This window comes from Chelonia mydas, chromosome 20, assembly GCF_015237465.2.
Source record: "Chelonia mydas isolate rCheMyd1 chromosome 20, rCheMyd1.pri.v2, whole genome shotgun sequence".
NCBI lineage: Eukaryota > Metazoa > Chordata > Testudines > Cheloniidae > Chelonia > Chelonia mydas.
In genome coordinates this window covers 8,050,421-8,069,599 of record NC_051260.2, presented here as the reverse complement: position 1 = coordinate 8,069,599, position 19,179 = coordinate 8,050,421, and the positions used below count along the sequence as shown (strand labels likewise).

The 19,179-nt window shown below is 58.4% G+C and overlaps 2 protein-coding genes across 2 annotated transcripts in view; one reads left to right on the top strand and one right to left on the bottom strand.

Annotated features, from left to right (window-relative positions):
• Positions 1 to 19,179, bottom strand: part of NCKAP1L (NCK associated protein 1 like) — a 72,642-nt gene that overhangs the window by 45,851 nt on the left and 7,612 nt on the right. The window contains exons 2-12 of the mRNA XM_037883978.2: positions 16,220 to 16,330; positions 15,118 to 15,210; positions 14,223 to 14,279; positions 13,001 to 13,143; positions 12,533 to 12,623; positions 6,443 to 6,580; positions 5,866 to 5,914; positions 3,645 to 3,801; positions 2,462 to 2,518; positions 1,680 to 1,776; positions 682 to 791 (exon numbers count right to left, since the gene is read on the bottom strand). Of these exons, the coding sequence (XP_037739906.1) occupies positions 682 to 791; positions 1,680 to 1,776; positions 2,462 to 2,518; positions 3,645 to 3,801; positions 5,866 to 5,914; positions 6,443 to 6,580; positions 12,533 to 12,623; positions 13,001 to 13,143; positions 14,223 to 14,279; positions 15,118 to 15,210; positions 16,220 to 16,330 (1,103 nt within the window). The remainder of the gene's footprint in view (positions 1 to 681; positions 792 to 1,679; positions 1,777 to 2,461; positions 2,519 to 3,644; positions 3,802 to 5,865; positions 5,915 to 6,442; positions 6,581 to 12,532; positions 12,624 to 13,000; positions 13,144 to 14,222; positions 14,280 to 15,117; positions 15,211 to 16,219; positions 16,331 to 19,179) is intronic.
• The window catches only part of LOC102944887 (gametocyte-specific factor 1), a 40,977-nt gene continuing 29,369 nt past the window's right edge, over positions 7,572 to 19,179 (top strand). The window contains exon 1 of the mRNA XM_037883979.2: positions 7,572 to 7,734. The gene's annotated coding sequence lies outside the window, so the exon portion shown is untranslated. The remainder of the gene's footprint in view (positions 7,735 to 19,179) is intronic.

The window sequence follows — 19,179 nt, the reverse complement described above, 5'->3', positions numbered from 1 at the left end:
CCAAAGCAACGCCCCCAGCCTGTGGGGCCCTGAACGGAGACCCTGACTTTCTCCTTTGCCCAGGGGGCCCATGGGTCCGGTGCACCCCACGCAGCATGGGGCCCACACGGCCTCCCATGTCTCACAGCAAACAGTGTCTGTCCCCCACCCCCGAGAGCCAGACCCCTTCCAGTGCCTGTCCCCTCCAAGAGCCAGCCCCCCCCGCCCATGCCTACCCCTCACAGAGCCAGACCCACCATGGGCCTGTCCCCTCAAGAGCCAGACCCCCCCACACTGCCTCCCCTCCCCAGAGCCAGACCTGTCCAGTGCCTCCCCCTCTCCACGCCAGACCCGCAATGGGTCTACCCCCCCACACAGAGCCAGCCCTCACCAATTCCCCCCGACACAGAGCCAGACCCCACAATGCCTGTCCCCCCGCAACAGAGCCAGACTCCCTCAGAGTTCCCTAGCCCCGACAGCCAGACCCACCCAGGGACTGGCCTGCCCCTGACAGTCAGACTCCCTAGGGCCTGTCACCCCCAGAACCAGACCCACCCCCAAGATCCAGACCACCCCAAAACCTGTACCCCCGCCCCCAACAACCCGACCTCACCTTGGGACATCCCCCCTTACCCAGGACACTCTAGGCCCCATCCCTGCAGTGCCCACCCCACGCCCCCACAAGACTGGCCCTGCCCTGACCTGTCAGCATAGTCCTCAGGGGTCTTGGTCTTGGTGACATGCTCAGCATGACGCACCAGCCAGTTCATCTCGTCGCGGCACAAGGAAAGTGCCATGAAGACGCAGAGAGCCTGGCAAAGCAGAGATCGGTGGGGTCAGCTCCAGGCACGGACAGCTCTGGCCTGGCTGCATGCCGGGCACCTCACAGGCACCACCGCAAACCAGACAGCAAACAGGGGAGGGGCCGTCAGAGCCAAATACCCCCACCCCCCCACGGGCAGCCAGGGGAAGAGGGGTCGTTCAGGGCTACCTGGGATGCGGGGAATCACTTCACAGGGGCAACAGAAAGGAAACAAACCTCACGGCATGGCCCCGGGATGCAGGCAGGCCCACACGTGCCCTGGCGGTTAGATTACGTCTGTGTCTGATCATTTCCTCCCTATGACACTGAAGAGGGGCGAGGGGGGCTCTGCCAAGAGCTAAGAACTAGTTGATTGTCCTGGGATTGCCAGACCTTGGTACGGGAAACACTGTCCGAGCTATGGGACATGTGGGCTGTTAGGCTCCAAACCCGAGGAGGGGAAACCTGTCCCAGGGCCAGGGACAAGGGACAGCCCAGGGCTGAGCCCGCTCGCCTTCCTGTCCAGGGAGGATGCACCCTTGAGCCTACCCAAGACAAAGGAAGCCCAGGGGAGGTCTCGGTCAAGGGTCCGGGGCTCAGGCACTGACTGGGATTGAACAAGAGATGAGAGGGAGCACACTGTGTGCTCCGTCCCCGTCACAGGGGGAGACTCGCCAGCGGTCTGGAACTGCTGGAACTGGAGGAGCGCCGCAAGGTCTGATCATTGGGCGAGACCCCTAGTCCCCCCGCACCCGGGACTGCAGGGCAGACACGGGAGCACTCCCTGTCAGTGCGACAGGCAGGATGTGGGGTGGACGGACACTGGAATAAAAACACATGGCACCACAGTGACCCACTCACTCCCCTTCCCAGTTCCCCCCCTGCCCCGCCCCCTCACCTTGGGGCCCAGCAGCCCGGGCTGGTCGCTCAGCAGCGCCTCCAGCTCCCGCACCGCGTTGCGTAGGAAAGCCCGCCGGTTCCGGTGCAACTGGCCACTGTGCAAGAGGGGAGCCGGTGATTGAGCCGGACACTGCGCTGCCCACCCCAACCCCGGTCCCATGCCCGCCCCACAGCTCGGCCCAGGACCAGGGAGTCCAAGGCTGCTCACTCCACCATGGATGCAGCTACAACAGGGCAAGTCCAGTGTCAACCCAGAGCCATGCAGGGAGGTTGTGTGGGGCAGCCGCATCAGGGGAGTTACGGGGGGCAAATATCTCTCATCCCTGTCCCCTCATCCCCTCATATCTGTCCCAGCCACAGCAAGGACCCCAAACAGCAGGGACTGTGCAGGGGAGCCCAGGGCTGGGATAGCAGGAGCCGTGGGGTGGGACTGGGGGCCCTGGTAAGGTGGTGGGGGGGGCCCAGGGCTGGGATAGCAGGGGCCATGGGGCGGGACTGGGGGCACTGGTAAGGTGGTGGTGGGGGGCCCAGGGCTGGGATAGCAGGGGCCGCGGGGCAGGACTGGGGGCACTGATAGGGCAGTGGGGCAGGACTGGAGCAGCATGAGGTGCTGCGTGTTAGCAGAGGCGTGTTGGACACCTGTCCTGCCCACACTGCAATGGGCACTGGCCAGTGCCAAGGGGACCTCCCCGCCACGGGTACTAAACCCCGTCCCCGTGGATGACCCAGGATCCATGTGTGTATGGGGATGGGAGGGCTCGAGGCTGAGGCAGCCTGTACCTGTGCGCCACAGCGTGCTCCTTGCACTCCTTGACATCAGCCACCCGCTTCCCGTACCTGCGGAGGGGGCGAGAGTGAGTGCTGATCGCCAGGGCAGCCCCCAGCCAGCCCTGAGCCCTGGCACAGCCCCCAGTGCAGCCCCCTGACGCAGAGCCCCGGCACAGCCCCCAGCGCAGCTCAGCCCCCTCCCCTCCCTGACCCACTGGACTCCCACACAGGCTTCGCTGCATGTGACAAAGTAGGAATTTTCTGTAATATTTTTATGACACCTGTGCATGCCTCAGTTTCCTCCAGAGTGTGCATTGCTACCCGGTGAGGGGGACAAGGGTTAAGTTTGGACTCAGGGCTGGTTAAGAGATGGGGCAAGGGGTGGGGGAAGGCTCGGCTGGCTAACTGACCCTGAATGGGTCACTAAAAGTCTGGCTGAGGCTGACCCATCTCAATGGGAAACCCAGTTGCCAGGATGGTCACACCTTGTGCCCAGCACCCAGTGGGAGGAGCATGCCCCACCTGGGGAGCAGGCCTGGGCGGGGGGAGGTGGGTGCCTGAGTGTTGGCTGCTGGAAGGAACCCCCAACCCCTGGGAGCTGAGGAAGTCAGAGGGGGAGACACGAGCCTGAAAAAGGGGCTCCCTGGGGCCCTGGGCTGGCCAGGTCGGCCTGTGCTTTCCTCTTTGGGGTGCTCTGCTGAGGACTCCACCGCTGGGCTTCAGGGGACACAGCTGGGCTGGGGGAGGAGTGTCCAGCCCTGAGGAGGGGACCCGGCTGCACCAGGAGCCTGGCTCAGGTGGAGTGGCTGAGCAGAGCTCCCGGGTTGGGTCAGGAGGCTGAGGGGCCCCATGGCTGCCCTGGAGGAAGTGAGACCTCCTGGGGGTCTGGCACATCAAAGGGGTCCCTCCAAGGGGCTGTCCCAAAGCTGCGGTGTGGCACTGATCCTGGGATCCGGGACTCTGTACTAGTCACTTGGGCCCTCCCTGCTCTTCCCCTGGGTCTGATGGGGATCCCCCTCCAACCTCCACCCGCCACCCGCCCCCACCAGCTGCCCCTGCCCTCCGCCTCCCTGCCAGCCGCTTCCCTGCCCCAGCCACTTGCCTTCCACCCCCCGCCTGCCTTTCCCCCAGCAGCCCCCCTCCATGCCCATGCCAGCCCCCCACCCATCAGCATCCCCCCCCAGCACCCCGTTACCCTTTCAGACTGCCGAAGAACTCCTCGGTGACCTTGTGGATCTGCAGGGCATCGTCGCGGATGAGGCTGATGTAGAGCGAGCCCTGCAGGCCCAGCTTCCACAGCTCCAGGCACTGCGGGTTCGAGCTCAGGCAGCCATGGCACAGGAGGAAGCCGACTGCAGGGAGGGGCAGAGGGGAGGGGTCAGGGGCACAGAAGAGAGGTGAGGAACACAGGGGGTGGGGCGGCAGGGGGCAAGGAGTACAGGGGCATGGCAGGGATGCAGAATGTGGCAGGTCAGGGGAGAAGGTGGCAGGAGAAAGGGGCACTGGGGCTGGGGCAGCAGCATGGCAGGGATAAAGTAGGTGGCAGGGCATGGGGAGGAGGGGGCAGGGGCACAGCAGGGAGGTGAGGAACACAGGGGGTGGGGCGGCAGGGGGCACAAGGGCTGGGGTGGCAGAGGGCGAGGGGCCCTAGGGTGGGGCATGGCAGGGATACAGTAGGTGGAAGGGCATGGGGAGGAGGCAGCAGGGGCGAGGGACACAGGGGCTGGGGTGGCAGGGGGCGAGGGTCCCCGGGGTGGGGCTTGGCAGGGTTACAGTAGGTGGAAAGGCATGGGGAGGAGGGGGCAGGGGGCACAGGGGCTGGGGTGGCAGGGGGTGAGGGGCCCTGGGGTGGGGCATGGCAGGGATACAGTAGGTGGAAGGGCATGGGGAGGAGGGGACAGGGAGGAGGGGCACGGGGATGGAGTGGCAGGGGGCGAGGGGCCCTGGGGTGGGGCATGGCAGGGATACAGTAGGTGGCAGGGCATGGGGAAGAGTTGGCAAGGGTGAAGGGCACAAGGGTACAGAAGAAGGGGAAGGGACGCAGCGGGGGGGATGTCAGGGGCGCAAGAGGCTCTCCATCCTGCCCCCTCCCATCACCGGGGGCGAGCAGGCACTGCCAGGCATCCAGAGGTCAGCAGACGTGGGAGCTGCTGGGCCAAACGGGGCAGTGATCCCCAGCACTGAGGCCCCAGGTTGGGGCTCCTAGTGTGAGGTAATGGGCAGGGCTGGGCAGGGCTCTGGGACCGGGCACCTGGCTGGGCTGAGATCCCAGACTGGGCTCCTGGCTGTGCTGTGCTCTCTCTGGTCTCTGGTGCTTGTGACTTTCAGAGAGGTGGGACCTGCCTGATCCCTCAGGACCAGGCTGGTGATGTGGTGAGCGTTAACCCTTCCCTGCCAACTGCCTGCCCACCACACTGGGGGCCTTGTACTGTGAAGGGGGCAGAAAGCACCAGCCTGTGAGCCACTGGGCAGGGCCTGAGCACCGGGAGAGAGAGAGACCCCTAGACAGATGTGGGGGGTCATTAATATCAGTGGAGACTTTCCCTTGGATTCTACTGAGTGGTGGGTGGGTGGGTAGGTGGGTGGATGGATAGAAATGGATGGGTGTGTCCCAGGAAGGGGGATGGGTGTGTATGGGCAGGGCAGGGGTGAAGTGGAATGATGAGTGTGTATGGGGATAGGTGTGTATGCGGATGGGTGGGTGGAGGGGAAGGTTCTCATGGGGAATGGGAAAGATGGGTACGTCTGGGGAGCGATGGGTGCGTATGCGGATGGTTGCGGATGGGGATGGGGAGGGATGGGTCCGTATGCAGATGGGTGCATATGGGAATGGGGAGGGGTGGGTGTGTATGGGGATGGGTGGGTGGAGGGGTGGGTGCATGTGGGGATAGGGAGGGATGGCTGTGTATGGGGAGGAGTGGCTGTGTATGGGGAGGAGTGCGTATGGGGATGGGTGCGTATGCGGATGGGTGCATGTGTGGATTGGGAGGGGTGGCTGTATATGGGGACGGGTGCGTAGGGGGACGGGCGGGTGGAGGGGTGGGTGAGCCTGGGGAGGGATGGGTGTGTATGGGAATGGGTGCGTATGCAGATGGGTGCGGATGGGATGGGGAGGGGTGGGTGCATATGGGGACAGGCGGGTGGAGGGGTGGGTGAGCCTGGGGAGGGATGGGTGTGTATGGGAACGGGTGCGTATGCAGAGGGGTGCGGATGGGATGGGGAGGGGTGGGTGCGTATGGGGACGGGCGAGTGGAGGGGTGGGTGAGCCTGGGGAGGGATGGGTGTGTATGGGAATGGGTGCGTATGCAGAGGGGTGCGGATGGGATGGGGAGGGGTGGGTGCGAATGCGGATGGGTGGGTGGAGGGGTAGGTGCAGATGGGGATGGGCCCTTCCCGCCGGGTGCGGCGTGACTCACTCAGTATCCAGCGCTCCATCACCTCCAGTGACAGGTACTCGCAGGCCATCTGGGGAGAGAGGGGCCCTTCCTCAGCGTTGCTCTCCGCAGCCCTTCCCAGCCACCCGCCACCAGGAACAGGCACTGGGGCAGAGCCACTGTCCTGGCTCTCGACCCTCACTCTCCTCGGCCCTGTGAGCTGGCCCAGCTTCTGCCCTCCCAGCCCCCGCCCCCATGGCCAAGCACTTGGGATCACCAGGTCCTTCCTGAACAGCTGCCTGGGCCGGATCTTGGCATGGGCCTGGCTGTGACAAGCACAACCTGGTGGCTCCCAGCCCTGTCGTCACGGGCACCAAGAGGCACCCTGGCATGGCGGCCTGCCCTCGGCTCCCCACGGTCAGGGATCGGAGCAGCCCCACTGCCATGCGTGCTGGGAGTCCCTACACTGGCCCCTACACTGCTGGTCTGCCCCCGCCCCCTGGGATCCCCTCAGCTGGGCGAGCCGACTGCGGGCAGAGCCATCGTACAGTGTCCTGTGCGCAACACCCCGCTCAGGGCCCCCCGCAACGGCCCCCAGGCCCTGGAAGGCCAGACTCACGACGTCCGAGCTGGCCGGGCTCAGCATGGTGGCAGAATTGTTGATCAGGCTCAGGAGCTGGTCGCTGCGCCACTGCTCGACTGACTGGTTCCTCCGGGCAAAGAGGAAACGGAGAGACAGGAGGGCGCTGGTCATGACCTGGAGGGGGGCAGGGGGCAGTTAGCAGGGGCAGCAGCAGCAACAACTACAGCTACACAGCCTCCTAGCAGGAAGGCCGGGAGCCAGAAATGGGCCTGTAACCATGTGCTGCCCTCAGGAGAGGATAGCACCCCAGGGGGCATGGGGCAGGTCATGGGGCCAGGCATAAGGCAGGATGTGGAGCTAGGTTTGGGGTTGGATGCGGGGCCAGGCCTGCTGGGGCAGGTTCAGATCTCAGCTGCTCCTGGCTGCAAAACTGGAGTGAGCCGGGTGCTGTCCATACCACACCTCCGGCCTCGCACACATTGCCCCACAAGCAGCGTCCAGCCCCCTCACATGCACCATCAGCATAAGCACACATGCAAACCAGGCCAGGCTGGAACAACTGCACGTCGGCTGTGCCTTACTGAATTCCAGGTGGCAGGGGGGCACAAGCCCGTCCGGATCGAAAGGCCCCTCCCCAAACCTTACAGGAGGAGCCACTGAACCCAGGGTTCAACTGAGGACAACTAAGGAAGAACAGGGTCGGGAGTGGGCATCTGTGACATTCCATACCATGGGGGAGTCCTGTAACCCCCATATTTCTCATTTTCATGTAATCGTGATCTTACATATAAAGCAGGCCTTGTAAGGTATCAGGGGAAAGCTTATAATCTGCTGAAAGTCATTTCTCTATCCATATATGTCTATCATTAATGCATATGAAGTTATGAGAATTGTGTTGTATGGTTGTCACTAAAACATGCTGTAAGTTGGGGTATCAGCCAGATATTAGCTCCCCAGAGGCAACAGCAAGGAAAGTAATCAACACCCGGGTGGGGTTTCAAACAACCCATCAACAGCCATTGTCTAGCAAGGGAGCTACGATGCAATGATTGACCTGCAGGAGGCCACACCAGGGAAATTGCTCAACCTTGCCTGGAGACTCAGCAATACCGCCAGACATGCCTGGACTTGTGTTTCCTAAGCACATGGACTGAGGGTATAAAACAGACAGAATGAACAGACAGAGGGAATAAAACAGACACACTGGGCCTTTCTCCTTCACCCACCTATGCTGCAAGCATCAAGGACACTCTGAAGACTCCAACTGAGGGGACTGGCCCAGATTTCAAGAGGAAATCTGCGTACTATGGACTGCAATATCCAGTGGGGTGAGAAAAACTGCTTAAGCTAGATGTTGCCTAGTCTAATAGGGTCGAGAGTTTAGACTGCATGCTTATATTTTCTTTTCTTTTGGTAACTAACTCTTTTTGCCTATCACTTAATATCACTTAAAAGCTACTTTTACAGTCAATAAATATGTTTAATTGTTTATCTTTACCAGTGAGTTTGTATGACGTGTGGGGCAAATCTGCTCAGCTTTGCAAAGGCTGGTGTATATCCACTTTCCATTGTTAAAGTGATGAACCAATTAATAAATCTGCACTGCCCATCTTGAGCAGTGCAAGATAGTGTATTCCTGGGGTACAGTGCTGGGAGCTGGGGGGATCTGGCTCTGGTGCCTCTTTCTCTGTGTGATTCAGGAGTAGCTCTGGGAGCATCCATGCAATCTAGCTGGGTGTGGGGCTCCACCTGCTGTTTTGCTGAGTGATAACAGCACCTGGAGGGGTTTGCTGCTGGTCACTAACAAGGCATTGTGAGAGACACCCCAGGCTGGAGAGAGTTAAGGGGGCACAACAGTCCCAGGCTGCACCCCAGGGATCCCATCACAGTGGCGCAGCGAGCAGGGTATGTGAGAGGGTAAAATGCACAGCTTGTACTGAGCAAAATTTGTACTTCATACACTGGTGTAAGGATTTTAAGTGTGGTGGCTAAGGACAGTCAGGTGGCGGCTACCGGTTTGTTATTTTCTGCTTGCTTATTTTGGGAAAGGGAAGTAGAGACAGAAAATCAGGAAAATGAGTGAAATCAGTGAAGCGATCTTGAAGTTGGAGATTTTTAAGCTGCAGGTTGCAGGAAAGGAGAGGGAGCACCAGAGACTATCGGAACTGAAAGAACTGGAGATAAAGGAGAAGTGGGGAAAAAAGAGAGAGAGCAGGAAGAAAGAGAGAGCAAACACACCAACTGGACCTGCTAGAGAAGCAGAAGCAGAACCAGAACCCACCAGCCCCAGCAATTCCCATTACCCAAAAATCCACAATTGGGACCATTTATGTCCTGCATACAATGAGGCAGACAATATTGCTGAATATCTGAGCACTGTTGAAACGCTGTGTGCAGTGCATGAGATCCCTCATGCCAAGAGGGTTCCTACCCTGATTGCAAAATTAACTGGTAAAGCTCTAAATGTGTTAAATGAAATGCCTATTGAGGATGCTTTAGACTATTGTAAATTTAAAAACACTGTTTTGCAAAGGTTTCAGATTCCCCCTGAAACATATAGAGTTAAATTTAGGACTCTTAAGAGGGATATGGGTATGAGTAATGGGGACTATGTGAACAAAATGAAAGATTTGATGGGAAAGTGGGTGAGGGGCAAAGGTGTTATAAGCTTTGAGGGAATGTTGGATCTTGTTCCTCAAGAGCGTTTCCTAGGCATGTGCAAGGCTGACGTGAAGCAGTGTCTGTGGGACAAAGATGTCAAGTCTGTGGATGAGATGGCGTCTCTCGCTGATCCCTTTGAACAGACTCAGGCGCCTATTGAGGGCAGGCCACAGAAAGAGGGGTTTAAAGCTGGTGGGAAGGGAAGATCCCATTTTATCCCTAGCAAGAGGGAGGGTGGCTGGAGGCCGAGTCCTCACTGCCCCAGAACCATTCCTCTAACCCTTGTCCCAACCATCCTATAAAAGCAGAAGAGCCCAAAAGGTGCTATCAGTGTAATTCCAATGAGTGTCTGAGGAATAAATGTCCTGTGCTAGGAGGTAGCAGGCACCCAATAGCTCATGTTAGTTCTGCTGTCCTCCACACAGAAACCCCCCAAGCAACTGGAACCGATCATATTGGTTCTGAGAGGTTAGCCTCTGCAGAACCAGATATGGAGCACGTTAAGGTTGTCGAAATTGAAGGCAAGGAATACCTGGGGCAGAAGGATACTGGGGCCCAGATCTCTCTAGTTAAGCAGAGAGTGGTCCCAAAGGCCAGTATGTTGCCTGGCCAAATGGCAGAGATGGGGGTGGGGGGAGACAAAAGCAGATTCCTCATACCCCTAGCTAAAATCCATGTGGTTTGGAAAGTGTTTTCACTGCGGGGGGTATGGAACACCTCCTAGTTGACCTGCTCCTTGGTAACGATTTTTTCCATGTAGCTCAGGTTAAGGTATTTGCCCACAGCAAGAAGGAGTTTTATGCTGGGATCCCGAGGGAAAGGGTAAGGTCTCAGGAACGGTTGAGAGAATGGGAGAGAGTCTCCTGGATTCCTCTGCAGCAGGGGGAAGCCACATGCTTCCAGGTGGGAGGGTGGTTGAGACCAACTCCTGCACTGCAGCTGGAGGCAACACCACATCAGGAAGGGATGGGGGTGTAACGCCTGCCAGGGAGAGAATTGTCCAGGTTGTTAGCTGCCAGCAAGTTGCAGCTTGAATCAGAGACAAACCCGGCTCTAGGGAGCATAGAGCAATGTGTCCCAGAGAAGAGACAGGGACTCTCAGAAACCACTGAGGTGGGTGAGGATTCCTGTGACTCTGTAACACTGGGAAGCAGGGTGCTTCCAAGTATGGGAGGGGCTGAGACTTGCTCCTTTCCAGCAGAAGGCAACATGCCCTCAGGCGCAGGGGCAGGAGAGGTGTTGTCAGTGATTAAGGAAACTGTCCCAGTTGTTAGCTGGCAGAGTTTTGCAGATGAACAAGGGAGGAGACCCCTTCCTACGGAGCACAAAGAAATGTGTCTTAGGAGGGGGCCCAGAGGAGGAGACTGGTGAAGGAATAGTGCAAGTACAGGAATGTCTCCTCACTGGTCACTTGGGGCAGGATGCCCAGGGCACTAGGAGGATGGCTGAGTCAGCATCTGTGCACCCAGGCACTCAGCCTGTGATCCGGGTTTTGAGAAGGACCTCCTGGAGGGGAGCAGTCACACAGCTGACTTCTTAGGGACAGAGAAAGGGGTGGTGGAGCGTACCCCAATCCAGGTCCCAGTTTTTCAGGATGCTATTTTTGATCAGTGTTTGGAACGTAACTGTCTCTTTAAACCAAGATGCAGCTCCAATGCCTGTGACACCAGAGGAGTTGAGACCAGAAAATTGCCAGGGGGTGGTTTGTGAGAGTGCGAATGACCCAGCGGACGGAGAAGGGGGTGTTTTCCCCCAGGCTGGTGAGACACAGAGCAGTTATGGGAAAGCTGCTTGAAAAAGGTGCATCTGAGCAAAGGGTAAACAAAACGAGCCCAAAGAGCACAGATAACAGCCCTCTCGGGGGCAGGGAAGAGCTCAGTGCTGGGAGGGGGAAACATAGGGTAACCTCAAAAAGGGAACTGGATTTTTTTGCATATGTATAATCCTGGGATTGGGAGGTAGCCCCCCAAAGGGCCAGCCAGTGGGCAGGATCCACCTGGACCCTTATCTGGCCAGACCCTGAGATATGAAAACCCCAGAAACGTGGTTAAATTAAGAGCCCACTTAGAAGGTAACACTGGAGGGAAAGAAAAGCCAGTGACTGATTACATGGGAGAGAGTCAAAGGACACCCTGGGTAATGAACAAACTAACCTCAAACTACACTATCTGAACAGAGGGCGTGGTATCATAAAGATACTTGTAAACACCCATCTGTGATAAAAAAAAAAAAAAAAGTTAAGTTTGTTTTGGGATAAGAATTTTGTTATTGACGTTAAACCTTATGGTAATGCTAGTTCTCAGTTAATACCTGTAAACAGATTTAAAGCTTATCACAGCAGAGAAACCACAACAAACCTGGCTTGCTGTGTGTGAATGGGGAAACTGAGGCACACTACCTCATAGCCTTGATGGCTGGATGCCAAGAGAACTATAACACAAACTGCCTTTGAGTTAGTCAGTGACTAACCCTCTTGCAGGAACCTAAGAGGGGAGGTGTGACATTCTATACCTCCCAGGCTGCAGAGAGTAAAGGGGGCACAGCGGTCCCACAGTCCAAGGCTGCACCCCAGGGAGCCTGTCACAGGGTCATAGGTATAAAAGCAGGGATACAGAAGGGGACACAGAGCAGAGTACCCCGGACAGCGCCCACTGCTCCTCAAAGGTGTTTAGGGAGCCAGCGGATGCGACCCATAGGAACTCTGCGTGAGACAAGGGAGGAACGGAAATAGGCCGCGCAGTCGCAGAGCACCCCCTCGTCTCGCATCCTCCCCCTGGTGCTCTAGACGGGCACTTTGGCCAGCACCAGGAGGAGGTTGCTGAGGAGGTCTTGTGTCCTGGTGGGGCTGCGGACAGGGTGTGTGTATATGAAGAGGTGTGGCGAAAAGTGCAGCCAGAACCGTAGCAGGAGGTTCTGGAGGAGCCAGAAAAGGGGCTGCAACCTCGTGCATTCCAGACGGGCGTCAGGGTCTCCCTCACGCTGCAAAATGGGCAGGCGTCAGGATGGGGGTGAACCGCGGCAGGGGCACGCCCGTGCTCACGGCTCCATGAAGGAGTGGCCAACCGATGTCCCCAGTGGGCCGTGGGACCAAGGTGGAGGACAGGCTGGTCCACCAGGGTTCCTCACCCTCCGCAGGTGGTGAAAGGTCCCGCCACTTGGTATTGGGGCGGGACACAAGGGTGAGGAAGTGAAACACATGCAGCACGAGCGTGTACAGGCGTTCCCTAGGCGCGGTTCAGAACGAACCAGCTACAGGGCTCGCAGCCGAATGGGGCTGCAGAAAGGAGTGGGCCAGGGGGCTCGTGGGGCAGGAGCCCAATGAAAAGGTCTGGAGGGCCAGCAGTCATCACTAGTGCCAGCCACCCCCCTCCCCCCGGTCCACAGCCCCTCGCTGTGCCCAGTGGTGATCACTAGTGCCAGCCCCCTCTCCCCCCACAAGCACAGCCCCGCTCCAGCATCGCTCACCTTGGTGTGAGGCCCAAACTCCTCTGTGAGTTTCTTGAGTGGGGTGTCGTACTCCAGCACCATCTGGGCCAGCCGGGCGTAGCTGGGGTCGCTGCAGGGGGATGGCAAGGGCAGAAGTTTGGCTCATGCCCCCATGGCAAACTGACCCCCAGTGCCTGGGTCATGCACCCCCCAGCAAACTGCCCTCCGCTGCCTGGGTTGTGCACCCGTCACTAAACTGCAGTGCAGTGACCAGGTCATGAAACCCACAGCAAATGACCTTGCAGGCTCTGCCAATGCCCCTCACTCCTCCACATGGGCACTACTTCTGGGATTTATACACTGCCCCCTGGAGACCTCTGATCCACACATACCTTGCAGCAGGAAGTCCCACTGGTTAACTCATCCTGTGACCCAGCCCAGCACTGTGTGAGCCACCCTCTCCTGCACAACCCCCCTTAGTCCCCTTCCCCCCCAGTTCCCTCTCACCCGCTGCCCTGGATCATCTCATGGGCGCAGTTGTACATCCCGATCAGGGCTTTGCGGTCCTCGATGCGTGACAGCAACAGGATGACAGATGTGTAGGTCACCACCAGGTCCAGGTAGTTCTTGGTGAGGTCATAGTTCACGTGCTGTGGGGGGGCAGTGTAGTGGGGGGTGTCGGTGACCGGGAGCAACAGTGTGTGTGTGTGTGTGTGTGCACGTGCAAGCGCTGCCCCCTGCTGGAGGGGATGAGCCCTGCTCTGTGTGTGTCGTCTTGTGCATGGGGGCGGTATGTGTATGCTACCCCCCACTGGAGGGAATGAGCCCCACAGTGCAATTGCACTGTTGTCTGCAGTGCATGGAGATGGAGGGTCCTGCAGAGAGGAGAGCAGCAAAGCCGGGGAGCGGTACGGACTCTCCCCATGCCCAGCACCCCCCAGGCTGCTCCTTGCACACAGCCCTGCTGGCTGTCAGTGTTGGGAGACATTCCTGGGGGAACAGCAGCCCCCACAGGGTGGGACGTTGCCCGATGCATTATGGGCCCACCGGAGATCGGGGCCCCAGGTGCTGCATGGAGACAGAGCAAGAGGCCGGTCCTGCCTCTGGTAACACCCTCGGGATTATCCCTAATCTGCCCATGGGCAGCTGGGGCCCAGAGAGGCAGAGAGAAGATGGCAGGTGCTGGGGGCATTGTTGGGGACAGTGCCCAGCCAAGCACTTGAGGATCCAGCCTGAGGTCACACTAGGGATCGGTGGCTGAGTTGGGACTCAACGCCAGATCCCCTGACTCCCAGCCCAATGCATCATCCCCACAATCTTCCTGCCTCCCCAGGGAAGCAGAGACACCAGCCGTCTGTCCCCCTCTGTGCCCCTGCCCACACACCACCCCTTGCAGCCCCCTGTCCATGCACCACCCCCGCAGCCTGCTCTGCCCCGGCCCACGCACGGCCCCTTGCGGCCCCCTGTCCATGGCCCCCCCGCCCCCGCAGCCTGCTGTGCCCCGGCCCCTTGCGGCCCCCTGTCCATGCACAACCCCCCCCCCCCCCCCCGCAGGCTGCTGTGCCCTGGCCCACGCACCGCCCCTTGCGGCCCCCTGTCCATGCATCTCCCCCCCTGCAGGCTGCTGTGCCCCGGCCCACACACCGCCCCTTGCGGCCCCCTGTCCATGCACCAGCCCCGCTGTGCCTCCGCCCACATGCTGCAGCCAGGGGACCTGCCCGGGACTCACAATGTCGAAGTAGCACTGGCTGACATCGATGGTGTTCAGCAGCTCGTACACATGGTCCTGCCAAGGGAAGCTGTGTCAGTCGCACCTAAGAGTCAGGACCCCCCAGCCCCCAGCTGTGATTCGCCCCTCCCCCAGTCCTCAGCCCCGGCAGCCCCATGTCCCGGCATTACAGGACAGCTGGCTGTGTCAATAGGGGCGGAGGGCTCCGTTACACAGTACAAGTCCTGGGTACGCCAAGGAGGGCAGGCGGCTTCCTCACCCAAGATTTGGCACCTACAGTAGGGTAAAGAGTCTCCCCACCACCCCCCTTCTGCTCCAGGAGCAACGGGCCCTGGTGTAACTGGTGCCCATGGTGCAGGGATGCAGACGCCAGGCCTGGAATGAGCCATGGGGAAGCGCTCACGTGGAAGCTAGGGCCATGGGGACGGCCACAGCCCCAGGCAGCCTCTGTGACACGGGCCGCAGGTTTAAGCAGCACCTGCTCCATCCATCATGAACCGACTCAGATTGGTGCAAATCAGGTGAGAGCTGGGTCCAGCATCCCCCACTTGTCCCATGACCACAGCATCTGGGCACCCAACAATCTTCGGTGGAGTTACCCTCCTCCCCACATCCCCTGTGGTGCGGTGCTGAGCTATCCGCTCCATGGCGCAGAGGGATTAAGGCCCAGACCTGAAAGGTATTCAGGCATTTGACTCCCACAGGGTGGCTGGTCCAGGGGAACCCAGGGAGTCTGTGGCAGAACCGGGTCTTGTGAATCCCAGGCCAGCACCTTACCCACTGGGCCACCCTTCCCCCACCCCGCTGCCACTCCCACAGCCTGCCTCCATGCCCCCAGCCACTGGCCTGCACCCACCGTCTCCCCAGGGCCATGGCGCCCCCTGCAGGAACTCACCCGGAACTCCATCACGTCCACGAAGGACTGGTAGTAGCTATTGAGCACTTTGATGATCTCTGCCTTCTCCTTGTGCACCGGGCCCAGGTGTTGCTAAAGCAAAGAGGAGACAAGGAGAGCAGATTTCACCCTGACTGGCCATGGGGGGAGCCAGCCATGTGGCCCTGCCACGGAACCAGCTACCCAAACCCTCACAGCTGGGGACAGAGATCACGGACACACACAGGGCTGGATGCAGCTGCCCTGGCGCACTCACCCCTGGCCATCTGCAGCCTTCAAGCTGGAGCTGGGTTGAGAGCCCCCATGCCGGGGTGGTGCTGTGCGGATCCAAGCACTGCACTGGCCGGGGGTGAGGCTGTATGGATCTGAGCACCGTGTCAGCAGGGGAGAGGGGGGACCTGTACAGATCTGAGCGCCATGCCGGCAAGGGAGAGGGGGGACCTGTACAGATCCAAGCACCACACCAGTGGGGGTGGGGGCTGTACAGATCCAAGCACCACACCAGTGGGGGTGGGGGCTGTACAGATCCAAGCACCACGCCAGTGGGGGTGGGGGCTGTACAGATCCGTGCGCCATGCCGCTGGGGATGGGGGCTGTACAGATCTGAGCACCACGCCGGCAGGGGGGAAGGGGGCACCTGTACAGATCTGAGAATCATGCTGGCAGGGGTGGGGCTGTATGGATCTGATCGCTGTGTTGGCAGGAGGGAAGGGGAATCTGTACAGATCCGAGCACCGCGCCGGCAGGGGGGGCCTGTACAGATCCGAGCACCGCGCCGGCAGGGGGGGCCTGTACAGATCCGAGCACCGCGCCGGCAGGGGGGGCCTGTACAGATCCGAGCACCGCGCCGGCGGGGGGGCCTGTACAGATCCGAGCACCTTGCCGGCAGGGGTGGAGGCTGTATAGAGCCGAGCGCTGTGCCAGCATGAGGGGGTGCCTGTAGAGAACCGACCGCCACGCTGGCGGCAGGGAGGCTGTATATATTCAAGTGCCGCATCGGCAGCAGGACCTCTCCAGATCTCAGCAGGAGGACTGTACCGATCTAAGTGGGAGCTGTACCATGGGGCAGGGGCTGAGCCTCTGGCTGAGGGAGGCTGCTCACCGTGCTGCTTCGCGCGTCCACATTTGGGAACTTCTTGTTGATGTATTTGATGGAGGGCTCCATGGTCTTCTCGGTGAAGAAGGGGGGTTTGGTCCTGAGGTCTGAGCATGTCTGTAACAGAGAAAGCCCCAGGGCGTCAGCAGGAATGAGCCTCCAGGCAGGGCAGGGACAGCTCCAGGGGTTCCTGCTGTCCACAGAACTGTCCCTGCAGTCACCCAAACAGGTGCCACCTTACTGCCAGAGAAATCTATCCCCTGCCCAATAGTGAGGCTCCTCAATGAGCGCCCACAGCCCCTGCTATCCCAGCCCTGAGCTTCTCCCCACTCCAGCTCTGTCAATGCCCCTCCACCCTGGCCTGCAGCAGGGGTGCCAGTTAGGAGGGACAGTTTCGTACAGGAGGTGGGCTCTTAACTGCACAGCCTGAGTGTGGAATGTGCGTTGGCAGAGGAGACCTGCTGCTCCCAGCTTGTGCCCCTGGGCAGGGAGTCAGGATTCTGTTCACAAACAGAGGCAGAGTGATTAAGATAAGAAAGGGCTGGTAATTAAATTAAGGATCTGGAAGTCCTTAGATGAGCCTCTGGGGGAGGAGGGTTTGAAGAGAGAATAGGGGACGCAGAAGACATACAGCCAAGCCCTCTAAGCCAAGGTTACATTCAGAAAAGAGGTAGATTTGAGGGCGTAGGTGAAAATAAGTGGTCAATAGCCAGGGAAGGGCTAGCAGTGTATAGAGAAGTTCCCACTCTAACCTGTGGTATCTGTTAGTCTTTAAGGTGCCACCGGACTCCTTGTTGTTTTTGTCGATACAACCTAACATGGCTACCCCATGATATGTGGTACTTATGTGGCCCCATCACCATAGTATCTGAGCTCCTCATAATGTCCAACCTATGTCTCCTCCCAGCCCCTCAGTGAGGTCGAGCAGTGTTGTTATCCCCATTGTACAGATGGGGCACTGAGGCACACACAGACTAAATGACAGATTTTCAAAGGTATTTAGGCACCTCGTGGGATTCTCAAAAGCACCTACGTTAGGTGCTTTGTAAAGCACCACCCACTAGATGCCTAACTGCATCTTTGGATGCCTAAAAACCTTTGAAATTTTGTCCCTAAGGCACTGGCCTGAGGTCATACAGGAAGTCCACGGGGGGGGGGAGTAGAACCCAGGTCTCCCAGGGCTAACTCCCTAGCCACTGGACCAGCCTAGCTCTCTGCTCCATGTTGCAAGAGAGAGGAATGTGGTAGATGGGAGCAAAACCAAGAAGGCCAGTCCTCCAAGGCTCCAGCAAACAGTCCCAGGTAATTAGGAAGGATTCATGGTTGACAGCATGAAAAGCAGTACAGAGGTCAGGAAGAACAGAGCCCCAAGGCAGGGGTGGCCAACCTGTGGCTCCGGAGCCACATGGGGCTCTTCAGAATTTAACGTGCGGCTCCTTTTATAGGCACCGACTCCGGGGCTGGAGCTACAGCCACCAACTTTCCAATGTACCGGGGGGGGGGGGGGTGCTCACTGCTTAACCCCTGGCTCTGCCACAGGCCCTGCCCCCACTCCACTGCTTCCCACCCCCTCCCCTGAGCCTGCTGTGCCCTTGCTCCCCCCCTTGCCGCATGCCTACTGCACACCATGAAACAGCTGATCGGGAGGGAGGGGAAGGCGCTGATCAGTGGAGCTGCAGGTGAGCAGGAAGTGCTGGGAGCGGGGGAAGGGGGGGAGACATGACCACGGGACACGACTGATAGGGGGCTGCTGATGTGTTACTGTGGTTCTTTGGCAATGTGCATTGGTAAATTGTGGCTCCTTCTCAGGCTCAGGTTGGCCACCCCTGCCCCAAGGGGTGGCAGGTTCAGCCCCAGGCAGGGTTGTAGAGCAATGGCTGCTGTGCAATTTTACATTTTAACTGAAAACCATTTTGTTTTGTCATTTTTTGTTCTGAGTTTGAGGAAAGGAAGGAACGAGAAAGTGTTGTATGAGTAACAGATTATGTCTCAAATTCTTGGGGTTTCAGCTGAATCCAGGACAATTCCAGAACAAAGAACAGAAATTGCATTCACAGAGCCCATAAAATTGACAATTATTGTCATGATTTGTATTATTCATTGGGCACCATCTGGGTGCTCAGAAATTTTCACAATATGCCAGAAAAATGTAGTCCCTGAGCCAATGTGTATAAAATGTGTAGCCCTGGCTAAGATGTCCCAGATATTTAAGTATGACATATGTAGTAGAAAGAGAGCTTGAAACATGAGACCTTGGATCAGAGGCCTGAACTAAAGTGGTCGTCAGGCCCTGCTAACATAAAGCAAAGTTAGCAAAGGCCAGGCTGTGAGCAGAAGTCAGGCTCTGCCTGCCATACAGGCTCACAGAATCTGGCAAGAACAGCGCTGGGATTGCAAAAACCATACACATTCCTGAGAAGCGCTAGGCACAGGACACTCTCACACAAACACATTCCAGAAGGGCGGTGCCAGAACACCCCCGATACCAAGTACAAAGAGGTTTCTCAGAGTGAGTGTCGGTGGTCAGCCTAGGGGGCAGTGGAAAATCCACCACTGACTGAGTTGGGTCCATTGTCACGGGGATATGTGTTTTAGTATCCCCGCACAATCTGCCGGATGACAAGTTTCAGAGTAACAGCCGTGTTAGTCTGTATTCGCAAAGAGAAAAGGAGGACTTGTGGCACCTTAGAGACTAAACAATTTATTTGAGCATAAGCTTTCGTGAGCTACAACTCACTTCATCGGATGCTTATTCTCAAATAAATTGGTTAGTCTCTAAGGTGCCACAAGTACTCCTTTTCAATCTGCCAGATGTTATTACTGTGCTTCGTTGACAATAAACCTGACCGAGTGCCTACGCGACTAACGGGTCTGTGGTTACTGGGCAGTTCAATCGGTGTCTGCAGTACGGACTATCTGGCCAGAGCCTGTGCAGCACGCAGAGAGAACACACATGCAGCCAACAG